Source organism: Dendrobates tinctorius, unplaced genomic scaffold (assembly GCF_039654945.1).
Source record: "Dendrobates tinctorius isolate UK_male_01 unplaced genomic scaffold, ASM3965494v1 ptg000083l, whole genome shotgun sequence".
Lineage (NCBI taxonomy): Eukaryota > Metazoa > Chordata > Amphibia > Anura > Dendrobatidae > Dendrobates > Dendrobates tinctorius.
In genome coordinates, this window is record NW_027361751.1 from 10,540,032 (window position 1) to 10,567,418 (window position 27,387).

The 27,387-nt window shown below is 44.5% G+C and overlaps 1 protein-coding gene across 3 annotated transcripts in view; it reads left to right on the plus strand.

Moving 5' to 3' along the window:
* Nucleotides 1–27,387, plus strand: part of SV2C (synaptic vesicle glycoprotein 2C) — a 385,566-nt gene that overhangs the window by 343,475 nt on the left and 14,704 nt on the right. For all 3 annotated transcript variants that reach the window (XM_073584110.1, XM_073584111.1, XM_073584109.1), the window contains exons 8-10: nt 5,028–5,116; nt 8,069–8,233; nt 19,427–19,560. In XM_073584110.1, coding sequence (XP_073440211.1) covers nt 5,028–5,116; nt 8,069–8,233; nt 19,427–19,560 — 388 coding nt within the window. The remainder of the gene's footprint in view (nt 1–5,027; nt 5,117–8,068; nt 8,234–19,426; nt 19,561–27,387) is intronic.

Consider the following 27,387-nt stretch of genomic DNA (forward strand, 5'->3'; position numbering starts at 1 on the left):
TTCTCACAGGGTTAACTTTTGCCAGCCTCTCTTTTGATCTGGGAGGGGTATTTATGCTCACTCCAGACTAGCATTCTCTATCAGCTATACTGTTATTATGGCTGTGTGTCTGACCGACCCCCCTGTTGTGCGTGTACTGCATTGCTTGCTTGATTCCCGTGTATGACCCGGCCTGTCCCCTCACTCTGAACTCCGTCTCACGTTTTAGGTACTATTGTCTTCTCTGGTTCTGACCTCCTGGCTTGGCTATTGTTACTCCGCTACCATTTTCCCCTATTGTACCGTCTATTGCCCGTTCTGGTTTTTTGATCTATTGCTACGCCCTGACTATCGGCTCTGTCTAACCCTTTGGTACTGTCCTGCTATCTCATGCATTGACCCCTGCTTGACCTGGTTTCCGCCCCTGTCAATGCCCCTTGGTAACTTGTCCCATAGTTACCTTTCTAGGAGTTTCCCTGCAGCTCCAAGCTCTGTGGAGCTTAGGCCACGCCCCCAGCAGTCACATGCTTCAGGTCCTGATAGTTTGAAGCACACATTGTCACCACTGCTGCCCTGCTCCACAGGTATCTGTCATGATCTCAGTGCGGGTTTGACTCTCACACGTGGGGTTAATGTTTGGAACCAGTGTTGATGACTGGCATTTCTGGGGTTAAAGGTTGTGATCCCGATGCAGGCTTACCTGCACACCTGGGGCTATGATTGTGGCCTCTCCTTGGTTCTGGGGGAGGCTTCTTATAGCCTCAGGACGCTCCCATCCCTGTCAGTTATACTCTTGCCCTTGGCATTGTGTAGTGACCCCTGAGTGTGTTAGTGCTGTGTTCTGGTTACTTGATTCTCTGTGTATGACTCGGTCTGTTCCCTGGATATCGCTTTGGATTCTGCCTGGTACCTCCTATGTCTGTTTGGTCTTGATCTCTGCTTGGCCCTGATTATCCGTTCTGTCTCATCCCTGGTACTGTACTGCGATCCTGTGTATGACCTTTGGCTTTGTCTGACCTCCCATCTGTTTGTCCCTCCTGTACTTCGTTTGCCCGTACTGTTGTGACCTCCGTTTTGCCTGACTCTGAGTTGTTGTATGGTGTACTGTCATATCTGAAAGCAGGACGCTAAGCCCCGCCCCTTTGCAGTCACATGACCATAGGTCCTGTGCAAGCTTGTTCATTTTCAGTGTCCGCAGGTCCCGTGCCTCTTTACTTTCCAGCGCTGACTGGACCCTGACACTATTAGCTTGAAGCACGCTTTGTCACCTCTGCTGCCCTGCTCCCCAGGTAACTCTTAGCACTGCTTCTGTACTCAGGACACGCGCACTGGCTCTATGAGCAAGTGTAGTGCGGTGTCTCTGACAGTATCTTTGCGCACTTTTTTTTGTACTCAGGACATGCGCACTGGCTCAGTGAGCGAGTGTAGTGTGGTGTTCCTGACATTAGGTTTATCTGCAGCCTCTGCCAGGTTTCACTCTGCACTCCTCAAGAGCCAGAGACTGTGATGACAATAGTTATTGCTCATCACCACCGCACCAAGACAATTGGAAAGAGCCAGGTAAAGCACTAGAATCCATGCATCTAATATATGGTGCGCCACTTCTGGAGTGGCTGTGGGCTGGTATTTTTAGGCTGGGAAGGGCCAAACAGTATGGAACTTCCCAGCTTGATAATATAGGCCTTTGACTGTCTGCTTTACCTTAGCTGTTTTTTTTAAATGTATTTATATAATATGCTAAAGGGAATCTGTCACTTGACTTTATTTTGTACTAAACTAATGGTATCCTGAAATAGGGCTTGGGCAACCTTTTCATGATATGTAACGTTTGTTGCCCTCACTTCTCCAGTTGATGTCAGCTTCAGAGAAGTGAGAGCCATGCGCTGGCCAGGTAAGCAGATGTAAATTCAAAATGAATATTCACTGCTACCCATGCCAATCTCTCGGTGCCAGCATCATTGATAGTAAAAATGTTCATAGGCACGGAGCGGTAGGTGGGATTATCCTCTGATTCCAGAGAGGACAGTGTGCCGAGCTTCACGTCACTAGGTTTTCTATAAGACCTGATGATGCAATGCGGCCAACCAATCACAGTAATGCCTGTAGTCAACATGGCTATGGAATTACCGTGTATGGCAGGTAATCCCTGCATGTTTATAGGTTGTCTAATAGCCGCAAAACATGCGAGACGGGGACTCGAGCATGGCGTTCGAGCACCCAACATACTCCCTCAAGTATCAAGCATGCCTGAGCACCCTGATACTCGATCAAGTACCAAGTAGTTGCGAACACGCTCGCTCATCACTAGCGATAACTTGTTTTTAAGCACTCAATAAAACATGGGTCTATCCTTTACATCATCCCAAAGCAAAATACAATCTCTGATATAATCCTCTTTAATGCTATTCTGGATTCAGTCCAGTATGGAACCAGTGATACAGATCTACCAGTATTAAAGTCATCTAGATTTACAGCATCAGAGGTCTGCTTAATCTGTGATTAGCCAGATACCAGCAATGTTATCTTTTGTGATTATATCAACAAATCCATTCCTTCTGTTTGACTAGGTAAATCAAGCTTACTTAGATAAAATCTGCCCGCAGTCTTAAAAAGCAAGCCCAGCATTAGCTAATATTAGCTACCAAAACTGCAAGTTACACTAAGTCCAGCGCATTCATCCTTTAAAATATTAAGCAGATGGCAGTCCAAATAGAAGGGCATCGTGCCAGCCGGCACATTATTTTCTCAAACCTATTAGGTTCTAGAACTGGCTTCTTTATAAAACAATCTGGGCAAGAGGATAGGTAGGAGGTGAGTGATTATACCATATCATACACAGTAATATGTCCAAGGAGGAAGATATATGGCCAGGACATTGGCAGGCAAGAATGATGCTTGGAACCCATAACCAGGGGCATAGTTACATGAGTGCAAAGTTAGTACTCACAGCTGAAATCACTATTGCTATAGCTGGATCAATGCTTTAGGCTGGTGTCACACTGCCAATTTCTCCTGCGATAATCGCATCGCATAGCACGGACTGGCCGGCACCTCTCCTGACCTGAGAATGACAGCATGATGGATTACTATGCAGCTGTCAAGCTCAGATCAGGAGAGCAGATAGCCAGTGCGAGGTTTACGATCCGATTCTCGAATGAAAAATTCGCCAGTGTGACTCTGCCCTTAGATGAGTTTTGGGTGAGTTTTTTATGTTGTAGATTTTCTGCAGAATTCCTACTCTAATTAAATAAATTAGGTTACTTTAGGTTAGTATTTATAACCCAAAACCAGGAGTGGGTGATAAATACAGAAGTGGTGACGTATTTCTATTATACTTTTCCTCTGATTTTTCCACTTGTGGTTTTAGGTTACAAATACTGGGATGATTTAGCGAATCCTGCTTTGAGCAGGGGGTTGGACCAGATGGCCCAGGAGGTCCCTTCCAACTCTACGATTCTATGATTCTACTGAGGCAAAAAACTCAACATGTGCATGTGACATAAGAAGCTGCATTTTTTTGTCCAGCAAAAATACTTGGCTGAAAAAACTCACCAAACCGTTCCGGCCAGTTGCATGGTTGCATCTTGGTATCGTCCAGCTTGAAAACTGTTTATCCCCAGACATGGTTTACGGCTCGAGCAGGATACCACGATGGGAGCTGTCTTCACTTTAGCACCCGGCATCAGGGAACAGCGTGAACAGTACTGCTAATTCCCTGGTGCCGGCATGTGTCACACTGATGTCACAGGGATGTCATCCGTGTGTCATCAGTGTGCACGAGTGCAGGACGTTTTGCGGCCCGTGCTGCTACCGGAAACACTGATGTCTAAAAGAGTCCTTAGTGAACTTGGTCATTTACAGAACTTTGGCTGACTTTTGCCGATTTTTAGGAAAAAAGCTTGAGACTCCGAACACGAATCCGAATGTGCAACATTCGTGCCGAATTTGAGATTGGCGAACGTTTTCCGGACAAGTTCGCTCCTCTAGTTTTAACAACACCATCGGAACATACCAGAGATACTCACACATCATCACATCTTTGTAGAGAGATAATAAACAGTCTGAAAATAAAATCAAGCCATGAAGATAGCAACTTCTTTTCATTTAGAAATTCAAAATTTGCAAAAATCACACTTTTCTGTAACCGAGACAAATTGTGGCTGGCACATTAATATTAATCTCAACCACGAAAGACTGAAATAGATACACCCTTTAAGTTTATAAATAACCAGGTACATAACAACAAGGGATGCACACGATGCAGTCACACATCTTAATGGGACCCAACTGTAGACGAGCAGCACGGTGGCTCAGTGGTTAGCATTGCAGGGCTGAGGTCCTGGCCAATCCCACCAAGGATGAAATCTGCAAGGAGTTTGTGTGTTCGCCCCCTGTTTATGTGAGTTCCCTGTTTCCTTCTTACACTCCAAACACGTACTGATAGGGAATTTAGAGTGTGAGCCCCAATGGGGACAACAATGATGTCTACTAAACACTGAAAATTAATAGCGCTATATAATTGAGTCAAATAATAATAATAATGAGCTCTGTCACAGATTTTACACTATTCAAGAATCCTCCTCCTTCTTACACTATCACAGAATCTTCTTTAGTATAAGTGCCCTTACGCCCCCCTAAAGTATAATACCCATTGTAGGTCACCCCACAGCTTCAACTGTTTCCCACAGCTACAATGTATATAGAAGGAAAAATTAAGATTTGCGGAAAGTGCCCACTAAAGAATTATTTTCTGCATCCAGTCGAAATTTCCCCAAACTTGTACTTATCTCTCTGTAAGAGCAGAAGCATTGTGTAATGAGTGGCAGGGTAACTTAACCTGAAGATACTTAATCTCACTAATAAGCCAGTAGATGACGGTCCCTCCTACACTTCTTCCTTTTCACATTCTGTATGAAAATTAATTAAAATGAAAGCCTGTAATTTCCTAGCCCCCTAATTACCCTTATCTTCTCATGTGAAATGTGCTGTATTGTGATGCGATCTATCATTTACTTACATTATTGTTGATATTATTCATTATTTTACAGATTTGGGTAACGTTCATGAAATGTTTTGACTATCCTGTCAAGGAAAACACAATCAAACTGACAGTAGTATGGCTCTCGTTGTCGTTCGGGTAGGTTTTACCTTTGGTCCCATAAAGTTCTTTTACGTTTAGAAAAACTGCAATTTATTGTATTTTTTATATGTTGCATGAAAACGCTGTAGGGATTTCAAAATCATCAAATATTGGCACGAGAGTCATGAAGATACAAGAAACGGCTCTACTCATCCATTAATCCTTATTTATCATCACCCCGAGTACTGACCACTTACGGTAATTAGATTAAGCGCATCTGTCACCAGATTTCAGAATACAAACTGCAAACTTCATTACAGTGGTTAGCCAACGAATTAAAAAATAAATACAACTCTGCAATAATATACATCATTTACTTATTTTGAATTATCAATGCAAAAAAATGCCTCTCCAGTGTAATTTTCACCACGTCCTACCTCTTTACTCATCACTCCTTTCCAATGTTGGTATCTATGAGCTTGTCCATTTTTAATTCAGAAGCAACAGCCTATAACGCCTTATCTATCTATCTATCTATCTATCTATCTATCTATCTATCTATCTATCTCTTATCTATATATTATCTATGTATCTATTACTTATCTATATATCTCTTTATCTATCTATCTATCCTTCTATCTATCTATTATCCATCTATCTATAGATCTATCTATTAACTATTTTTCTATTATCTATCTATATATCTATCTATTAGCTATCTATCTATCTATCCTTCTATCTATTTATTTTCTATCATCTTCTTAGCTTTCATCTCTCTTTCCTTCCCGCTTGTTACATTTACTCCGCATACTGTAGTTTTCCTCCTCTCATTATCACAAATTATCAGCCTTTTCACAGTAAAATCAATATGCAGCATGAGCAAGGACAGAGCTCAGAAGCCCCTGAGTATGTACATCCGCCAATGAGAGTAGCCCTATGCTTCATCAAGAGGAAAAACACTCTATGGCACTTCTGAAAATAAAATGTAATGTATTTACAATTCCACACACTTTTTAATCAATGTGTATTGCAATTCTTTTCACACTTTCCATTAAATATTTAAAACATTATTTTGAGAGACAATCCCTTCAATAGATCTTTTAAGCCTTATAAGTTTGTTGGCTATGAAATTCTTTATGAAACTTTAACTCAAACTTCGCCCACCTAGAATGATTGATGGCTCCTCAGTGTCCCTCCTCCTGTTGCTGCTGCTGAAATCTCACACTGCTCAGTACAAGCTGCAGCTGTCATCAGTGAAGTCTTTATGAGGAATTTCTTCCCACAGCTAGACTCATAAAATACTCATTTTAATATCAGGATTAAACAGCTATTTTGACACGGATTTTCAAAATAAAGAGATAAGCCTCATCAGATATAATATATTATCTGTTTAATAATGTGTGCAGTTTGCATTGTAAAATCTGGTGACCGATCCATTTTAAAGCTTTCTGTTCAACAAGTATACACAGAAAAAAAACAAATATTTTTTTTTTTTTTTTTACTCTTTTGCCAAATTTCCATCTATTACACAATGGAACAAATTTATCAAAATTGTCTAATTCTTAGAAAATTCAAGCTTAGACTAGACAGTCTTAAAATTCACTATGTTGTTTGAGAAATCTGTCTAATTTTAAGATTTTAAGACTGTCTAGCCTTCATGGCCGTGGATGCCGGTCTTGATGAAGTGTGCTCTGGAGTAAGAGGAATTGTCGACAGTCGAAAGTTCGGTCGTAATCTTGGCACTTTTGTCAATCAAGATGAAGTGCTTGTCAAATTGACCCCTAAGTTTACACCACCGATTAATTGGCTTATTTTGTGCCAAAATGTGCGCTTTAATTTTGACACATGATGTCATACATAAAGTAATACCTCTGTTTAGCGGGACCACTTTCCTAGAAAAGTTTTAAAAAGTTTCTATGGTGCATCATAAATATAGTGCAAGTCAAGAAGGACAGGGTTTTCTTTGTGCCTCAATTATGCAAAAAATCTATCAAATTTAGCTTGATAAATGTCCAAATATTAATTATCCTCAAAGGTTTTTTAATTTTTTAATTTTCTCAGTAGGAATACTATATATGAAATAGAAATACAGGTTTTTTTTTTATTAGGAAATAAGACCTGCTCCGTTTTTTTTCCGTGTCTGCTTTGCCGCTCATCTTTCGTTAAATTGAAAAGAACAAAGCTGAAAAAGCGCAGAATTAATGAACAGGAGCGACACAGTTTCTGGAGACGTAGGCCCCAATTCATTGAAGCAATTATGTCAGAATTCTGGCGTAAATTGCTTCGAAAAGCTGCAAAACATGGAGTTGCACAAAAAAAGAAATGTGACTTTTGGAGTTTTCACGCCAGTTTCTTCCAGCTTCTCCAAAATGAGGTGGAATTGTACACAAGGTGGGCAAGACACCACAGTTCATCTAATTAATTACAAACTGTGACGTTACTTTCACCAGAAATCTTACTCCAGCTGCTGACAGGAGTAGGATTTGTGACGAGGCATATATGCCCATGCCGCTTGTAAGATTAATCAGTTTGTCTCTAAATGAATCAGCAGGATTTCACTCCTACACGCTCCATAGATGAATCAGGGTCACAGGCTCTTTTAATGGGGTTATCCAGCCTTTAAAAATTAGTCAATGATTGAATAATATATGGCATGCCGGTAGCACGTAATGAGGTTCCAGAGTAGGGCTCCAAATCTCGACAATAGTAGAAGAAAAACTCGGCACTCATACTTGATTGCCAAGTTTTTCTTCTACTATTTAAAAATTGGCCAGTTATCCTTAGAACAGGCCACCAATATTAGGTCCTAGGGGTCCATCTATCAGCATGCTTTCCAACCGGCTGTTTGAAGAGCCCTCGATGCTCGTACTTACCTACAATGTATTTTTTTAAGCACCTGTGTAAGATATTGCTGCATTGCTGAGCTTAGCGCACCTGCATAGTCAGACCACAACCAATATCATTCGGACGGCTTTATTATCTCATAGGGTTCTTTCTCTCTCTCCTCAGATACTACGGGTTGTCTGTCTGGTTCTCCGACGTCATTAAACACCTGCAAGCGGATGAATACGCACTGAGAGTGAAATACTTCACTGGAGAGAATATTTCCAACTATCATTTTAACTTTACTCTTGAAAACCAAGTCCATAAAAATGGAGATTTCATCAATGACAAGTATTAATCTTCATTTCTTCCTTTCATCAATAGTATAGTAATCTTATTTTCCTTAGTGCAATGCACATAACCGGTTACAAATATGGGGAACCCAGGTAACAGACCACCCGTATGCTAAAATGATGGGAAATATACATTCCTTAGCATTGCAACACCAAGTAAGAAAAGTCGTGGAGTTATGGAAATCACAGGTTTGATTGACATGTTAATGATATGCAAATGAAAAAAAATGAAAACATTTTTAAAACATCTCGATTTATATAGTATGGAATCTGAGCTCCATGTGCAGAAATAGTTATACATCTTGGCTGCTATCATTGAGGTTATTAATGATTGTCTGAGGAATGTTCTGCCACTCTGAGTGTATTTGGGCACAAAATCATCAAGATCCACTGATGGCCCCTATCTTTGCAATTGCTGACCAATGACGTCCCATACGTGATAGATGGGAAACAAATCCGAAGACACTGCAGGCCATGCCAGCAGGCTTAGGCCATCTAGGCTGTTCACAGTAACACAAGAAACATGGCATTGTCATGTTGAAAAATGGCTCGTGGCACATTTTGGAGAAATGACTGCAGCATTCCATGACCAAATCAATGTACGGCTGAGCTGTTATTGTACCTGGAATGAAGTTAAGAGGTGGTATTGCTACCATACATTGAGAAACCCCACACCATAATCCAGAGAGTGCGACGTTCCCTCATGAAGGCCTCTTTATGGTATTGCCCACGTGATCTTGTCAGATTTGAAGAATAGCTATTATTGACCCTAATCTGTAGAAAAAGTGAAATAAGTCATCCAGCTACAGGTGTTCCATTGATCTCACATTACTGCTCTCAAAGGCTATCTTGGTGTGGAGCAAGATGGCAATATAGGCTGGAAAAGAGGTCTATCCTCTTCGGCGATATGCCCACTTTTGTCTTAGATACAACGATAACCAGAGTTTAGTCTGTAGTCCTTGTGGACAATGTCATGAAGAGACATTTATGAATGAACATAAAAGTGTCCCAGGACCCGTGTCATGTCCGCTATGTCTGTTATGCCGCATGACCCCTGGAGCAGTGTGCACGCACACCGAACTGTCATGCCCGCCATGTCTGGTATGCCGCATGACTCCTGGAGCAGTGTGCACGCGCACCGAACTATTATGCCCATTATGTCTTATGCTGCAGGATCAATGGAGCAGTGTGCACACGCACCTCGTGACTGTTGTGCTGCAAGATGCCTGGAGCAGTATGCACACGCGCCTCATCTCATGGATGCCTCCCATTGCTAGTGCGCATGTGTGCTTTACCTCATGGCTGCACGCCGTTGTTATGTGACCATCCGTCTCTGCTCTGCCTGCAGCAATCCTCCCTATGGTACTGGACTCATTGATCAGGTGACCCTCTCTATGTCCAGCAGTATCTGATCCAGCAATCCTCTCAATGGTCCTGGAGGCCCTGATCATGTGACCCTCTCTATGGTCCAGCAGAATCTGATCTAGCTAGCCTCTCTATGATCCAGGAGGATCTGAACCGGAAGTCCTCTCCTGGTTCTGACCCAGAAGTGCAGGTGCTAATGCCCTATATCAGACCGCCCCTTCCTATGGTCGGGGCCTGAGTTTCGTGTTGCTTCCCTGCATGGCTGCTTGGTCTGCTCGGTCGCTCCCTGTATTCTGTGCCCCTGCAGTCTGCCCTGTAGTGCTTCTCTGCACATGCTCTGTGCTTGTATTCTGCCTCTTGTCTCGTGCCATGTCTTGTGTTGTCTCTCATGCCGTGTTTTGTCCTTGTTATGCTTTGCCTTGTAGTACTTCCTATGTTCTCTGCAGTACTTCCTATGTTCTCTGCTTTGCCTGTTTCACCATGTCTGGTCTTTGCTATTCTGAGCCTTGTAGTACTTCTCATGTTCCCTGTCTTTGCCTGGTTCTCCTTACTCTGTCTCCTGGTGCTCTCTAGCACATTCCATGTCTAGTCTCAAGGTTCTGCCTTGACCCGGCTCTGGGCTTCGGCCTACGCTCCGCTGCTAGACTCTGTCCTATGGTGCTCTCTAGCACATTTCCTGGCTAGTCTCAAGGATCTCCCTTGACCCGGCTCTGGGCTTCGGCCTACGCTCTGCTGCTAGCGCTATACTCTCTCTGACCCGGCTCTGTGCTTCCACCTACGTTCTGCTCCTTGTTCTGTACCTTGCCTTGTTTCTTGCCTTGCCTTGTTTCTTCACATGCCCTATGCACATGCCTGGCCTTCCCTCGCCCGCCTGTTTGTGCCTCAGCCGTGCCACGCTATACGTGCCTGCCTGTTTGTGCCACAGCCGTGCTCGTCGGCCAGTGACCAAGCTGTGTCCGCCTGTTGTGCTTCAGCCGTGCTCGCCTCAGTCTTGCCTGACAGTCTGAGCCTCAGCCCGACCAGCTAGCCAGTGCCCCAGCCGTGCTCTGTGCTTCCTTGCACCCACGCTGCCCCGCACTGTGCATTGCGTGCTTCTCTAATAGCACGCGCAGGCCCTAGCCTGCTCCTTGGCATACCTCCCCGTGCTTCTGTAAAAGTACACGCAGGTCTTGCCTTGTACCCTGTCGTGCCCTCTTGCACGCACAGGCCTTAGCCTGAACCCTGGCGTGCCTCCTAGCACGCGCAGGCCCTTGACTTGAACCTGACCTTGGCGTGCACCTCTGCACGTGCAAGACTATGCCTTGTACCCTGACCCTGGCGTGTCCCTTGGCACGCGCAGGACCTTGCCTTGGACCTTGAACCCTGGCGCGTCCCTACACACACGCCATGTCTTGTACTTTGAACTTTGAACCCTGGCGTGTCCCCTACAAAGTACAAAACACGGTGTGTGTGTGTGTGTGTGTGAACTTTGAACCTGGCGTGTCCCCTACACACGCACCTTGCCTTGCACCTTGCCCTGGACTCCGGTGTGCCCCTAGCATGCACCCTGCCTGGAACCTTGCCTTGGACCTTGGCGTGTTCCCTAACACACACCATGTCTGGAGCTCTGTCGTGCCTCCTTGCCTGAACCCTGCTTTGCCTGCCGGATGCCCGGAACCTGCCGATCGCTGCCAGAGATCGCAAGCCTGTCGACTGCGGCCTGATGTCTGGAGCTGATGTCCGCAGCCTGATGCCCTGATCCTGTCGATCGTTGCCAGCTGTCCGGAGTCCGATGCCATTGAGCCTTGCTTGTACCTAGGTGTGCCATCTAGCACGTACCATGCCATGGACCTTGGCGTGCCACGCACGCACCTTGCTGTGTTTTCTCTGTTATCACATCTTGCACCTGATGTTACCCTGAGTTTGCCTTAATGAAGATACCTTGAATTCACGTCTTGTCTTTTCTTGTTTCCTGCACGTCCTTTGTCGTCAGACACTTACACTTAGTGTCTACCTGAGCCAGCCGTCTGGTTCTAGCAGTCATGGTGGCTCACCCCCTTGGTCTTCCCCTGACACTCCCTGCATAGGGGGTGGTTCCTCACAAGGTTAGCTCACCCTAGGTGGGTGGGTGCCACGACCCAGAGGGTCCACGCTCAAGAAAACGACTCAGCCTAAGCAGACTCTGTCACAACCCGTTTGTGAACACGACAATGCCAGGCTGCATGTTACTGTACATTTCTCGAACAACCATTAATGGGAATCTCTCACCAGGTTTTTGCTACCCCATCTGGGAGCATCATGATGTAGGAGTAGAAACCCTAATCTCAGCAATGTATGATTTACTGGACTGCTTCCTGCAATTTCATACAATTCCTGTTTTCTCTGCTGCAGATCTACCAGTTCTCTGAATGCAGAGCTCTGTATAACCTTGCCCACTGATTGGCCACTTTCTGTGTACACTGTGCATAGGCAGAAATCTCCGGCTGAATCATCCATTACTTTTAAGGTTATAGACTCTAGAAAGTATCACGGACCGCCCCCGACACATTAACCCCTTGCACACCGCGATCAAACATGATCGCGTTGTAACGGGGGTTAAAGGGAAGCATCGGCACGGAGGGGGCTCCCTCCATGCTTCCCTGAGCCCCCCACGGCAGCGCAATGCGCAGCGCTGCTGCGGGGGGGCAGCGATCTGTCACAGGACAGTGATGTCCCACCTGGGACTATGTAATAAAGTTAAAAAAAAAAAAGAAAAGTGTTAAAATAATTTTTAAAAAATCGCCAAATAAATTAGAAAAAAAAAATTCCCCCAATAAATCCATTTTTTGGAAATAAAAAAAACAAAAAACAATAAAAGTACACATATTAGATATCGCCTCGTCCGTAACGACCTGCCCTATAAAACTGTCCCATTAATTAACCCCTTTAGCAAACCCCTTAAAAAATAAAAATAAAAAACGAAGCAAAAAATAATGATTTATTATCATACCACCAAACAAAAAGTGCAATAACGCGCGATCAAAAAACGCATATAAATATCCTTGGTACCACTGAAAACGTCATCTTGTCCCGCAAAAAACAAGCCACCACACAGCATCATCAGCAAAAAAATAAAAAAGTTATAGCTTGCAGAATAAAGCGATGCAAAAATAATTATTTTTTATATAAAATAGTTTTCATTGCATAAAACCGACAAAACAAAAAAACGACCTAAATGAGGTATCGCTGTAATCGTACTGACCCGAAGAACAAAACCGCTTTATCAATTTTACCGCACGCAGAACGGTGTAAACGCATCCCCCCAAAAGAAATTCATGAAACGCTGGTTTTTGTTCATTCTGCGTCCCAAAAATTGGAATAAAAAGTGATCAAAAACTGTCACGTGCCCGAAAATGGTACCAATAAAAACATCAACTCGTCCCGCAAAAAATAAGACCTCACATGACTCAGTGGGTCAAAATACGGAAAAATTATAGCTCTCAATATGTGGTGATGCAAAAACTATTTTTACAATAAAAAACGTCTTTTAGCGTATGACAGCTGACAAATATAAAACCCACCATAAATAGTAAATCAAACCCCCCGTTATCACCCCCTTAGTAAGGTAAAAATAATAAATTAAAAGAAAATGTATTTATTTCCATTTTCCCATTAGGGTCAGGGTTAGGGCTAGAGTTAGGGCTAGGGTTAGGGCTAGGGTTAGGGCTGAGATTAGGGTTAGGGGTGTGTTGGGGTTAGGATTGGAGTTAGAATTGAGGGTTTTCACTGTTTGGGCACATCAGGTGCTCTCCAAATGCAACAAGGCGTCTGATCTCAATTCCAGCCAATTCTGAGTTGAAAAAGTCAAATGGTGCTCCTTCCCTTCCAAGCTCTGCCATGCACCCAAAGAGTGTTTTACCCCCACATGTAGGGTATCAGCCTACTCAGGACAAATTGCTAAACAACTTTTGGGGTCCAATTTCTCCTGTTACCGTTAGAAAAATAAAAAATTGGGGGCAAAAATATCATTTTTGTGGAAAAAATAATTCTTTTATTTTCACGCCCGGGCGTTATAAACTTCTGTGATGCACTTTGGGGTTCAAAGTGCTCATCACACATCTAGATAAGTTCCGTGGGGCGTCTAGTGTCCAAAATGGGGTCACTTGTGGGGAGTTTCAATAGTTTAGGTACATCAGGGGCTCTCCAAACGCACATGACACCCGCAGACCATTCCATCAAAGTCTGCATTCCAAAACGTCACTACTTCCCTTCCGAGCCCCGACGTGTGCCCATACAATAGTTTTCTCCCACATATGGGGTATCAGTGTACTCAGGACAAATTGGACAACAACTTTTGGGGTCCAATTTCTCCTGTTACCCTTGGGAAAATAAAAAAATTGGGGACTAATTGATCATGTTTGTGGAAAAAATACAATTTTTTAATTTTCATGCCTGGGCATTATAAACTTTTGTGAGGTGCTTGGGGGTTCAAAGTGCTCACCACATATCTAGATAAGTTCCTTAGGGGGTCTAGTTTCCAAAATGGGGTCATTTGTGGGGGGTTTCCACTGTTTAGGTACATTAGGGGCTCTCCAAAGGAAACATGACACCTGCAGACCATTCCATCAAAGTCTGCATTCCAAAACGTCACTACTTCGCTGCCGAGCCCTGACGTGTGCCCATACAGTAGTTTTCTCCCACATGTGGGGTGTCAGCATACTCAGGACAAATTGGACAACAACGTTTGGAGTTCAATTTCTCCTGTTACCCTTGGGAAAATAAAAAAATTGGTGACTAAATGATCATGTTTGTGGAAAAAATACGAATTTTTTATTTTCACGCCCGGGCGTTATAAACTTCTGTGAAGCACTGGAGGGGTCAAAGTGCTCACCACGCATCTAGATAACTTCCTTAGGGGGTCTAGTTTCCAAAATGGTGTCATTTGTGGGGGGTTTCCACTGTTTTGGTACATCAGGGGCTTTCCAAACGCGACATGTTGTCAGATCTCAATTCCAGCCAAAAACATCAAATGGCGTTGCTTCCCTTCCGAGCTCTGCCATGCGCCCAAATAGTGGTTTACCCCCACATGTGGGGTATCAGCGTACTCAGGACAAATTGCACAATAACTTTTAAGGTCCTGTTACCCTTGGAAAAATAAGAATTGAGGGTCAAAAGATCATTTTTGTGGAAAAAATATGATTTTTTAATTGTACAGCTGTATGTTATAAACTTCTATGAAGCCCTTGGGAGTTCAAAGTTCTCACCACACATCTAGATAAGTTCCTTGGGGGGGTCTAGTTTCCAAAATAGGGTCATTTGTGGGGGGTTTCCACTGTTTTGGTACATCAGGGGTTTTCCAATCGCAACATGGTGTCCGATCTCAATTCCAGCCAAAAACGTCAAATGGCGCTGCTTCCCTTCCGAACTCTGCCATGCACCCAAATAGTGGTTTACCCCCACATGTGGGGTATCAGCGTACTCAGGACAAATTGCACAATAACTTTTAGGGTCCTGTTACCCTTGGGAAAATAAAAATTGGGGGTGAAAAGATCTTTTTTGTGGAAAAAAATGATTTTTTAATTGTACCGCTGTGCGTTATAAACTTCTGTGAAGCCCTTGTGGGTTCAAAGTTCTCACCACATATCTAGATAAGTTCCTTGGGGGGTCTAGTTTCCAAAATGGGGTCACTTGTGGGGGGTTTCCACTGTTTAGGTACATCAGGGGCTCTCCAAAGGTGACATGGCATCCGATCTGAATTCCAACCAATTTTGCATTGAAAAAGTCAAACGGCGCTCCTTCCCTTCTCAGCTCTGCCATGTGCCGAAACAGTGGTTCCCCCCCACATATCAGGTATCAGCGTACTCAGGACAAATTGCACAATAACTTTTGTTGTCCAATTTCTCCTGTTACCCTTGGTGAAATAAAAAAAATTGAACCTGAAGTATTTTTTTTGTGAAAAAAAGTTAGATGTTCATTTTTTTTTTAAATATTCAAAAAATTCCTGTGACGCACCTAAAGGGTTAATAAACTTCTTGAATGTGGTTTTGAGCACCTTAAGGGGTGCAGTTTTTAGAATGGTGTCACTTTTGGGTATTTTCTATCATATAGACCCCTCAACGTGGCTTAAAACGTGATGTGGTCCGTAAAAATAAAATGGTGTTGCAAAAATGAGAAAGTGCTGGTCAATTTTTTAACTCTTATAACTTCCTAACAAAAAAAATTTTGGTTCCAAAATTGTGCTGATGTAAAGTAAACATGTGGGAAATGTTGCTTATCAAGTTTTTTGTGTGCCGTATCTCTGTGATTTAAGGGCATAAAAATTCAAAGTTGGAAAATTGCGAAATTTTCAAAATTTTTGACAAATTTCCATTTTTTTCACAAATAAACGCAAGTTATTTGAAGGAAATTTTACCACTGACATGAAGTACAATATGTCACGAGAAAAAAATGTCAGAATCACCGGGATCCATGGAAGCGTTTCAGAGTTATTACCTCATAAAGAGACAGTGGTCAGAATTGTAAAAATTGGCCCAGTCATGAACGTGCAAACCACCCTTGGGGGTGAAGGGGTTAAAGGAAATCAGAAAATGAAATATTGTTTAAATTAAGTTTTCATTTTAAATATTTGTTTTTATATTTATTGTTTATATCACTATCTATATTAAAAAAAAATTATATATATACAGTATATCTCATTTTTTCTCTACACACCTTTCTAAGAACCTCACCTTCATCCCAATACCACATCTACACTTTGTCCATCTTCACTCTCTCTCCAACCTCCAAGTGGGTGTTACATTCCGGCCCCCGGGCCTGCCACTGCCTTCATTGACAACTTCATTGACCACTTATACAACTGGCTTCTACACTTTCTCTTTGCTGTCATTCCTACCATCATGGGTAACTTCAACATTCCCACTGACACCCACCATTCAGCAGCCTCCAAACTCCTGGCGCTTGCTTCATCCTTTGGTCATACTCAGTAGTCCTCCACAGCCACCTACACAGACAGACATACATTATAGCTTATTTTCACTTGCCTCTGCTCCATATCTAGCCTCTGAGTCACAACCTCACCTCTTGACCTATTTGACCAACATCTACTCACTTTCTCATCTGAGTCCTCGTCACCTGCCCCCCATGTCCAGCAATGAGCACACCCCTGCAGAAGCCTTACAGTGCCACCATTTTGAGCAACGCCACCCTTGCATCAGCTATTGACTTGGTTGCCCCTCTCAGACATGGCAAAGTATGGGAAATCAATAAACAACCCTGGAACAAAAACCTCACTAAAAAGCTTTGGCAATTGCCCAGTATCACAGAAAACACACTTACAATATGATTTCACTACTTTCAAACAAGAAACTTTCACCTTTAAGTTGGCCCTCACCTCTGCTGAACACAACTACTTCACAACCCTCATATCTTTATCCCACAATCTCAAACACTTATGTAAGAGGAAGGACAAGATTGGGCATATCTTGCTCGCACCGATTCCAGAACTACCGGGACTGTCACCAATGTTGCAGGGGGGAAGTCTTTCAGAGAAGGACCGACCTTTCCATATGGCTGCGGTAGGCGGAGCCATGCTAAAAAGCGCTGTGTGGGGGAAAAAGGTCAGAGTCCAGGCAGAAAAGCTAAGCGGACAGTCGGGCGCAGTGTCAGCTGTGAGAGCAGAGCATTCATTGGGCGCAGGCTGACTTGACAGATCCCTGGTGTACCGTTCTACTGTGGGTGGACTACAGACTGTGAGCATCCCACTTACCTCCGTGTCTGGAGGTGACTCACATCCTCAACCAGAGACTGTAACGTGTGCGCAGGACAGTGAGAAGCAGGTGACTAGGCCAGAGCCCCTTAGCCAGATACCTGCACACACAGTGGAGCGGAGCCTCATTCTGGCGGTCCCTCGTACTGGACTGAGCAAAGCTTGTGGCGTTCATGAGTTTGGGAATCTCCCACAACCTTCAAGGATCCTTTGCCCCTCCCGTGGACTAGAACCCCGTCTTCTGCAGACATCGCTGAGACGTCACGCGCCGCTGTTGTCGGTGTCACTGTTGGGGCACCGAGATGCTGCAATTAAGTCCTTCTCCCTCCTACCAAACTCTCATTCGTTCTTGCCTTTCCCCTTCCAAACTCCCTGACCTGTCCTCCGTCCTAACATACCCCCCATGTCCTTACACTTCCTACATGGAGTATCCCTTTTGTTAATAAATCCCTGTTAACTCTTGGTCTGTCTCCTGTCCATGATATCTCACGTTCCTGCGATTTCTACACTTATTCAATACTTTTAACTCCCTCCTCCACCCTCGACTGCCCACTCCAACCTCCCTCATCTTTGCAGAAGACTTTTACTCACAGTTTAAATACAAGATCAGCCAAACCAGGCAAGTTTTTACTACTCAACTACCACAACCAAAGTGTATAACAGAACACTGCCCTTCCACATAACCTTCCTCCCCCCAACATCACTGAAAGAAAACTTACTCATCTTCTCTCAAAATTGGACCACACCACTTATGCACTTGATCCCATCCCACCTCCTCCACAACCTCACCATCAAACTTATCCCAGCCCTAACCCATTTCTTCAACCTATCATTAACTTCTGGTACCTTCCCTTCTGCTTTCACACATGCCACAATCACAGCTACCCTGAAAAACCCATGCCTTGATCTGACCTCTATTTCCACCTATTTTCCCATATCGCTGTTTCTGTTCTCCTTCAAACTTCTCAAACAGTATGTGTATGATGAACCTTCTACCCACTTTTCATGTAGCTCAGTTTTTGAAGACCTACAATCAGGCTTCTGTCCCCACCACTCCACTGACACTGCCCTAACCAAAAATACTAATGACTTGCTTACTGCCAAAGCTAACAGACAATTTTCTATACTCCCACTTCTAAACCTGTCCTCGTCCTTCGACACCATCGACCACTCCTTCCTGCTACAGATCTTCTCTTCACTTTGTGTTAAAGACCTTGCCCGCTCCTTGATCTCATCCTACCTTTCTAACCGCACATTTAGCATCCTCCATTCCATATTACCTCCTCATCCCGCCGTCTCTGTTGGTGTCCTGCAAGACTCTGTTTTAGGACCCCACTCTGTGATTCCAACTCATAAAGTTCCATGACTTCCAGTGTCGGCTATACGCTCATGACTCTCAGATCTACCTCTCTGGCTCAGACGTCACCTCTCAGCTCTTTCCACCTCATGCCACCTCCAACTCAAAACTATTTCCAGAACCTGTCCTTTCCTCAAAGCTGAATTTATTAAAATATTAGTGCATGCTCTCATCATCTTCCACCTCGACTACTGCAACATCTTCCTCTGTGACCTCCCAGCTAACTCTCTTGCACCTTCTCCAGTGCGTCCTTAACTCTGCTGTCTGAATAACCCACCTGGTTACTCCTCTGTTTCTCCCCTCTGAAAATCCCAATTCTCCATAGCATCCCATTCAAACTACTATATTGACCTGCAAAGCCATCCACAGTCTGTCTCCTCTGCAATTCTCATAACTAGTTTCCTGATACCTTCCCACCACGTAATCTCTGTTCCTCCCAAGATCTCATTTTCTCCTTCACAATTTTATGTTCCTCATCGTATAGCTTTTAATTAAATAGTCATGTACCTTGATTAGGTTACTACTGGGAAGCGTCTCATGTTGCATTAAGTTGTCTATCAGCTCCTCTTTACAACATCATTGTCTGAACATAACATAATATACTGTACAAAAACATATCAGATCACAGTATACTGTTACATCTTAGAAATGTACAATAATCATATCTTACCTAATTTATATTTTACATCTATTTTACTTTGTTCTATTAATGTTAAGTTACATTCTGTATAATGTTGTATTCACAGATTCATTTCAATGAAGTTTAAATCAGTTGTATTTCAAGATTCGCTGTTTGAGAGATGTTATTTTGAGGATGTGACGTCGCTGAACACCTACTTTAGAAACTGCACCATCATACAATCACATTTTGTAAACACAGGTGAGAATATTGCCCGTATATGTATTAGTGATTACACAGTGCCACTCCATCCCAAACTGTTCACAATCTAACTTACTTTCCTTATATTCCACATATGCAAATCCTGGGGAGATCATACAAACCTCACACTGATGTTTCCAGGACCCTGGTGCTACAGGAAGAGAGTGCTGATCAGCATACCGCCCTTCGGCCATGTGCAGCTGTAGTGACCGCACTCATCGCTGGAGCCCAAGAGGGCCCAAATGGTCCCATTCAGGGAAACCAGAACTATAAATTACTCATAGTATAAATTTTATTCTATGGCTTCAAGTTATGCCACTTTTTATTATATATATATATATATATATATATATACAGTATATATTATAATTCTTTATTTAAAGACTCACAACGAAATCCAAGTTAACATAATAATTGAAACCAGACATGTAGATGAATGCAAGCAATACAACTTAACTCCCAACCAAGGAATCGTCCATGAGTCCTTAACATCCGGGGACCTGGTAGTAGAGGTCAATTTGGAAGGTCTTTTTTTAACTTTTAACAAACAGTATAGGAAAGAAAAGACAGAGCAGAGGAAAAAGAAGGAGAGCAGTTGAAGCGAAAAAAGAGAGTGGGGGGAAATAAGTAGAGCCAAGAGAGGCAAAAAAAAAGGGGAGCCAAGATATTCCACAGCACTTTACAGTTTAACAGTTCAAAATAATAATTAAATGCATTTGTAATATTACTAGTTAACTAAAACATTGTTGAGCTTATAATTAAACTTTGGTTATGGTAAAATCTACTTAGAGTTTTTATGATCGTTCTGTTTGTATTGGTTTGGTGGTTGTGAGGTAGCGCTGTCATTCGGGTAGGGGATACTCGCTTGGCAGCCAATAAATCACATCCGGCACAGGTTTTCCATAAAACAATCATGGTCCAAGCGGTATATTTACGCATCATAAACCATGACCAGCAACATAAAGTTCATATCAAACGGCAAAGCGTCCATGACAGAGCTCCACTCTAATTTCCTGTACTCACACAGGTTATGCAATGTCTATTGCGCAGGCTTTCTAGCCTCACAGTTCTCACCCCGTCAGGGTTTTACCTCATGGCTGCTTCTCCATGCTGCAGATGTCCATTCCCTCCTTTGGGAATTCTCAGACACGTGCAGCCATTACACACAGGCACTTCAGGGAGGCAGACACATCTCCCAGCGAGACCTTCCAAACGGACCAACCAGGTCCCTGCATTCACCCATATGACCTACCCATGCCACCTTATATGGTCCGTAGCCACGCCCACCGGGTCACAAGGCTATGACCTCATCACAGGTCCTTGAACCATTCTCACACTCTTTACACTATCGTTCTTAACCACACCCCTGGGTGGATTTGTAGGTATCTAGTCCTGCCCGTCTCCCCAGCTACCTGGAGACTTCTCCCGGACACATTTAAACAGCATCTCAGCAGTATCACCGCTGATCAACACACACATAAGTCTCCATCTCAAGGCCACCCACCTTTGGATACACAACGGTCATTCAGTACTCTGCCATTCATCCTCTCTCCTAGGACATTCACACAGCACCCCCTAGCGGACACAGTGGTCACTACACCACATACATCCCCCTCTGTTCAAACCTGTGGGGTTGAACACACAGCATAACCCCAGGATCTCGAGACCGGGCACTCACTACATCTTGCCCCCCAGGGCGAGAGAACCGTCTCCATCTGTCATACAGCCTCATTCCTACGTTAGGCCTCCCCCGCCCCCAGCGGTCAGAATATCAGCCCTGATCTTTGGCCCTCCAGTCACAGCCTGTCTGCATCATCAGACACTGTTTGGTCACCACATTCCTCTCCCTGTTTGTTCCGTTCCCCGACCAGCACCCCCAGTCAGTACGGTCATAAGTCTTAGTTAAGCCTACTGTCTGACCTGAGTCTGACTCATTCAGTGTCTCACAGGAACTACGGTCTCTCAACATCATCCTGCCAGTTGAACTACCACTTGCTGACATTCTTCGGCCATCTGCCATGTCACTTCTTGAAGGAACCTTCGGGTCCTTACATCTGGGGTTGAAGGCGGCCGCCACCTGGTGTTCCGTACCTCTTTATTGATTCGCCGATGGTCCAGCCTCAACTGCTCAATCTCTTGCAGGTACCCCACTCAATACTCCAATAGCATCCGAAAGTTTCTCAGGCTTTCCACGGAGCCAACCAACATGATGGGAATCCTACCCTCTTCACTGGATATCTGGTCTTCATCATCAGGAGGGATCCTCACCCTCGCCACACCGGAGATATTCACATGGTCTTGCATTACCTTCCCGAATCTTCCAATGATTCTCCCAATCAGACCTTTGGGAACCGGAACTACATCTTTCTGCAAACCCAGCTGATCCATAGCCTCTCTTGCTAACTCTAGGCGACGAGCAGCTTTCATATTACTCCGCCTGACCAACTGTTTGGTGTGGAGACATTGCATATACATCTCTTTCAGGACAGCTACCCGGTTTGCTGTATCTTCCCTGGCCGATATTATCACCAACTGCCGAGTCTCAGGTGCGCAGTGCACCTTACATGCCTTGACCGCCTCCTTAAAAGCCTCATGCACACCTTCCTCAGTGCATTCTTCTTGCATGTCTTCTAGTACATCAATCACAGACTTGAAGGTCGTGGTCTTGCTCATTTCCTGGACCGAAGGCTCTGACTTTTCAACGGACACTTCCCTCACTACAGATGAGCCGACCGGATGACAGTCTTCTTCAGCTCTTTGCTCACCAACTTCATAAGATTTTATCTCTTCATGACCCTTTGCCACGATTGGTACTGGCAGTTCCGTCTTGTTGTCACTCAGGCCCAACCGCTGTAAGTCTTCTTCCAGTTTCCTCTACCGCCGAAGATCTCTTACAGTTTCTTTGAGTTCCTCCATCTCTTTCCTAAGGGCCTTGTTCACACTTTGCCAGGTGGACAGGTGACCTCTGAGCTCCAAGACTTCTTTCTCAAGCTCCTCGACCCTGTGCTCGGCCGTTTGTCTCAGGACTCCTTCTCGTTTGACATGTTCTTCCACCTCTTCTCTGAGGGCCTTATTCAGTCCTGGCCACGTTACCATGTGACCTTTGAGCTCAGAGACTTCTTTCTCTAGCTCCTCTAGTCTGTGCTCCCTTTCCCTCTCAGAGCCACAGTCACCCCCAGAGTCTGAGTCACCCCGACCTGCCGAGCAATCCCTCCAGTTACCCATTAACCGTGTTAATACTTCAACCATCTTATCAACCAGGTCAACGTCAGTCCTGTCACGAGACGTCAGGTCCGTCCGTGGGGCAGACGTACTCCTTTTCCTGGTCACTTCTACCTCTGACCTCTCCACGTCAGGAGCCATCACCGTCTTAATATCGGTTAGCCCAACAGTAGGAACGTCTCCAACCTCCTGGCATATGTCATCAAACCTGACAAAGTCCCGGCCCCACTCCAAGGCATACACTATGTCTGGTGGTATACCTCCACCTTGGCCCTCACTGCCTCCGAACCCCACAAACATTACTCTGTCTTCCACATAGTTCACCATGACCCCATGTTTACAGCGAACCTGGACCATTTTCTCGGTCAGACAGAAAGTGAGAGGAGTTCCTGTCAGAGTCACCTGACTCTTTGAGTCCAACCTTCCCGAGATTCCTTCCCGGTGCAGCATCACGGTACACACTTGTGGCCAGTCATCATCCGGAAAGAATATCCCACATTCTGGAAACAACATACACGAACACTGCAGTTCCTCTTTTGCCCCACCGGCCCCTTTCTGGACCACCACCCCAATTTGGGTCACCGCCCCCTCTGGGACTCCACCTCGTTTTGGGCTACCACCCCAATTTGGGACTCCACCCCCTTTTGGGCTCCCACCCGGGCCACCGCCCTCTTTCGGGATTTCCCCATGTCCGTTATACCGGTCTTCTCAGACCACAGTTCACACCACACAGTTTATGTCACTTACGATACCACCAAGTCCTTGTTGGCGCCACCACAGCTCCTGCTGTCACCAATCTTCGACACCACCGGCTGCCATTCACACACAGCTGCTGGTGTCACCTTCGTAACCCCGCCGAGTAACCGGAAGCCGCTTGTCCCCTTCATAACCCCGCCAAGTTACAGCAAGCCGCTTGTCCCCTTCGTAACCCCGCTGAGTTACAGCAAGCCGCTTGTCACCTTCTTGACTCCCACTGAGCCACCGCAAGCTGAGTTGAGACAAGAGAAAAAAAAACACCACACAAAACTCACGTGTCCTGTCTGTGTGCTTTCAGGATGTTCTGTCTCCGCCTGAGACCGTCCAACACACAGGGTGCACCGGGTGCGATTCAGGGAGCGACCCTCCTCCCAGGGTCTCCCCACACACCAGCCTCACCAGGTCCAGGGGCTCGGCGGATGCTCTTCAGGACATCCGTCTCCGCCTGAGACTGCCCAACACTCGCGCCTCACCAGGTCCAAGGGCATACCACGTGCTCCCGGGATCTGATTCTTTCTCCTAGAATCTCCCAACACTGACCCTCCAGGACCTTTCCTCACTGAACCCTCCAGGTACAGTCTTACTCACTGACCCAGGTCAGTACCACACGAACACCTGTCCGTTACCTGTGTCGGCCACACAGGTCCTCGGGTACCTCTTCTCCGCAGAGGCACCCTAGCAATCACCAGTCTCTTTCTCCTTGGGAAGCGGCCGCACTGGGCTCACCGATCTGGACAGTGCCTTACTCACTTGGCCGCCCCACGGTTCCAGAACCACAGTCGGGCAGTGGCTTCCCCAAGTACAGGCTGTCACAGGCTCTGCTCACACACGTGGCCGGTCAGCATATTACACGGCTTTCACAACCGTCCGCCCTCCTGGCTCAGCGTTGCCAGCACTGCACCAAGTGCTTTGGAACCGTTGCCCTTAGCAACTGAGTTTTGCAGTCCTCTTCCGTTGCCCCTAGCAACAAGGCTACAACATTGCCCTTTGCAATCTCCACCAAATGTGAGGTAGCGCTGTCATTCGGGTAGGGGATACTCGCTTGGCAGCCAATAAATCACATCCGGCACAGGTTTTCCATAAAACAATCATGGTCCAAGCGGTTTATTTACGCATCATAAACCATGACCAGCAACATAAAGTTCATATCAAACGGCATAGCGTCCATGACAGAGCTCCACTCTGATTATCCTGTACTCACACAGGTTATGCATTGTCCATTGTGCAGGCTTTCTAGCCTCACAGTTCTCACCCCATCAGGGTTTTACCTCATGGCTGCTTCTCCATGCTGCAGATGTCCATTCCCTCCTCTGGGAATTCTCAGACACGTGCAGCCATTACACACAGACACTTCAAGGAGGCAGACACATCTCCCAGCGAGACCTTCCAAACGGACCAACCGGGTCCCTGCATTCATCCATGTGACCTACCCATGCCACCTTATATGGTCTGTAGCCACGCCCACCGGGTCACATGGCTATGACCTCATCACAGGTCCTTGAACCATTCTCACACTCTTTACACTATCGTTCTTAACCACACCCCTGGGTGGATTTGTAGGTAACTAGTCCTGCCCATCTCCCCAGCTACCTGGAGACTTCTCCTGGACACATTTAAACAGCACCTCAGCAGTATCACTGCTGATCAACACACACATAAGTCTCCATCTCAAGGCCACCCACCTTGAGATACACAACGGTCATTCAGTACTCTGCCATTCATCCTCTCTCCTGGGACATTCATACAGTGCCCCCTAGTGGACACAGTGGTCACTACACCACATGGTGTAATGCTACAGAGTAGGAGGAGGTGACCATAAAAAACAAACAAACAAGGGAGACCGGAATAGGATGCAACATCTCAGTCTTTATTGACACAGATTTTGTTAGTTTCACGATATGTACAGAAATCCTTTGCAGCTACACATAGGCATAAAGTGGTTGTCCGGTGAAAAAAAGTTGTGACATATCCAAGAAATAGTTGCTATCTTATATATCAGTGATGGTCCACCAATCTATAAGTTATCGCCAATCCTGTGGACAGGTGGTACATTTTATTTTACCAGACAACCCATTTAACTCTTGATTAGTTTACAGACACAGTTGTGTAGGATGGTCAGTGATCTCTAAAGTTAGCCCAGCTTATGTTGTGAAAATATGGCCGACTGTTTTAAAGGGAACCTATCACGTCATTTTGATCAACTAAACTGTTCCCAATGTTGCAGAGGTCATGTAACGTGCATACCTATCGTGTTTCTGTACAGCTAAATGCCCCACTTGAAAAGTAACACAAAACACTTTAATCTCTAGTTTCCTTCTATGTAAATTCCTGGTTTGCAGTCATGTGGGTGGGGCTGTATGTCAGTTCCGTCACGCTCCACTGGCAGCAGTCATGACCATCAAAGTTTGAATGATGAGCTGAAGTGCATTGATGTCATGGCTCGCACGGAACACCTCTGGGACTTGTCTCAGAGTGTGAAGGTAAATATGCAAATTGCCTCTTCCTAGAGGATGAGGACTAGAGCTCTATAGCGCCACCTGTTGGAAGCAGCGATCCTGCAAGTCACTATGAAACCTTTAATGAACCTTGCAATATGACTTGGGATAAAAGCCAAATCAGAATTTCAATTTACAGGCATGGTGTTTCTTGGTATTGCATCTCATCAGTGCAAAGTATGAGATCTGATTTGGCTGGATGACAGGCTCTCGACTGAGGTGTAAAGGGTAACGTTTCTCCTTGTGGAGAGTGACATACCCACCTCGGTATGCCAAGTTAAGGAGGCTTATTCACCGTACAATGCTCCTCTGGGAAATTATCTGTGTGAAGGTGAAATACCTGCTGTAAACTGGGCAGTCTCTGCCAGTGGCTAATTAAGAATGAATGTGCTTATGAATGGGCGAGCCAGCTCCATGAAGTCATAACTGCTATATGGACTGTTTTTGTCCTGTTTATTATTTTTGCTAGGAAAAGGCTGTTTTGTTTTCACTTGGACAGTTTATGAACTCTAATAAACTTTCAAGTTTGCACTGAGAAGTTTCGTGCCTGGGTGAACACTGCCAGCAGGCTAAAAGCAAGTGAATCCTTACACCCCATTGGATATCTTAATCTAAATCCCCTATCATTATATCTTTGGACTGTGGGTGGAAACCCACAGAAGCACTGGTAGAACATACAAATTCTTTGCAGATGTCATTTTTGGGTGAATTTGAACCCATAACACCAGAGCTGTAATGGTAACCACTGAGCCACTGTGCTGCCTCACTGCTACGAGCGAAATTGCAAGCAAAAATTCAATACAGTCATGCTGCTGTTCACCTTATTTATTGTAATCAAACATAATTCTTAGTAGTGGGCATATTAATAAAGTTATATTTATATGAAAAAGGAAATATACAGTATAAACAAATAGCTTTAGGCAGATATGGAAAAATGCTAATTAAGAATACCTTTAAAAGTATTGTTAAAAGCATTTGAACAGTATTGTATTATATTTATACACATATATATTCATATACGTTTATATATATTAAAATATATCATATTCCTTTATTACTGCAGTAATATTCCACTTATGGTCCATATGAGAACAGTGACATCTGGTGTACAACAGAATTACAAGAATTGTAGAATGGAAACTAAATTAACCAAGATGTAATAACTGCATTTTATAGTGCGTATGATGGTTTCATATAGCTTTAGACCAAAATCTAACTTGCATAAATAAAGCTGGTTAATTTAATCATTTAAAGGGAATCTATTAGCAGGATTTCACTCCTCAAACTATTATGTGCATGTAGTTCTTTCAAAGAGAAGTTCAACAACACCTTGGTGAGCTGCATTTCTTGGTAC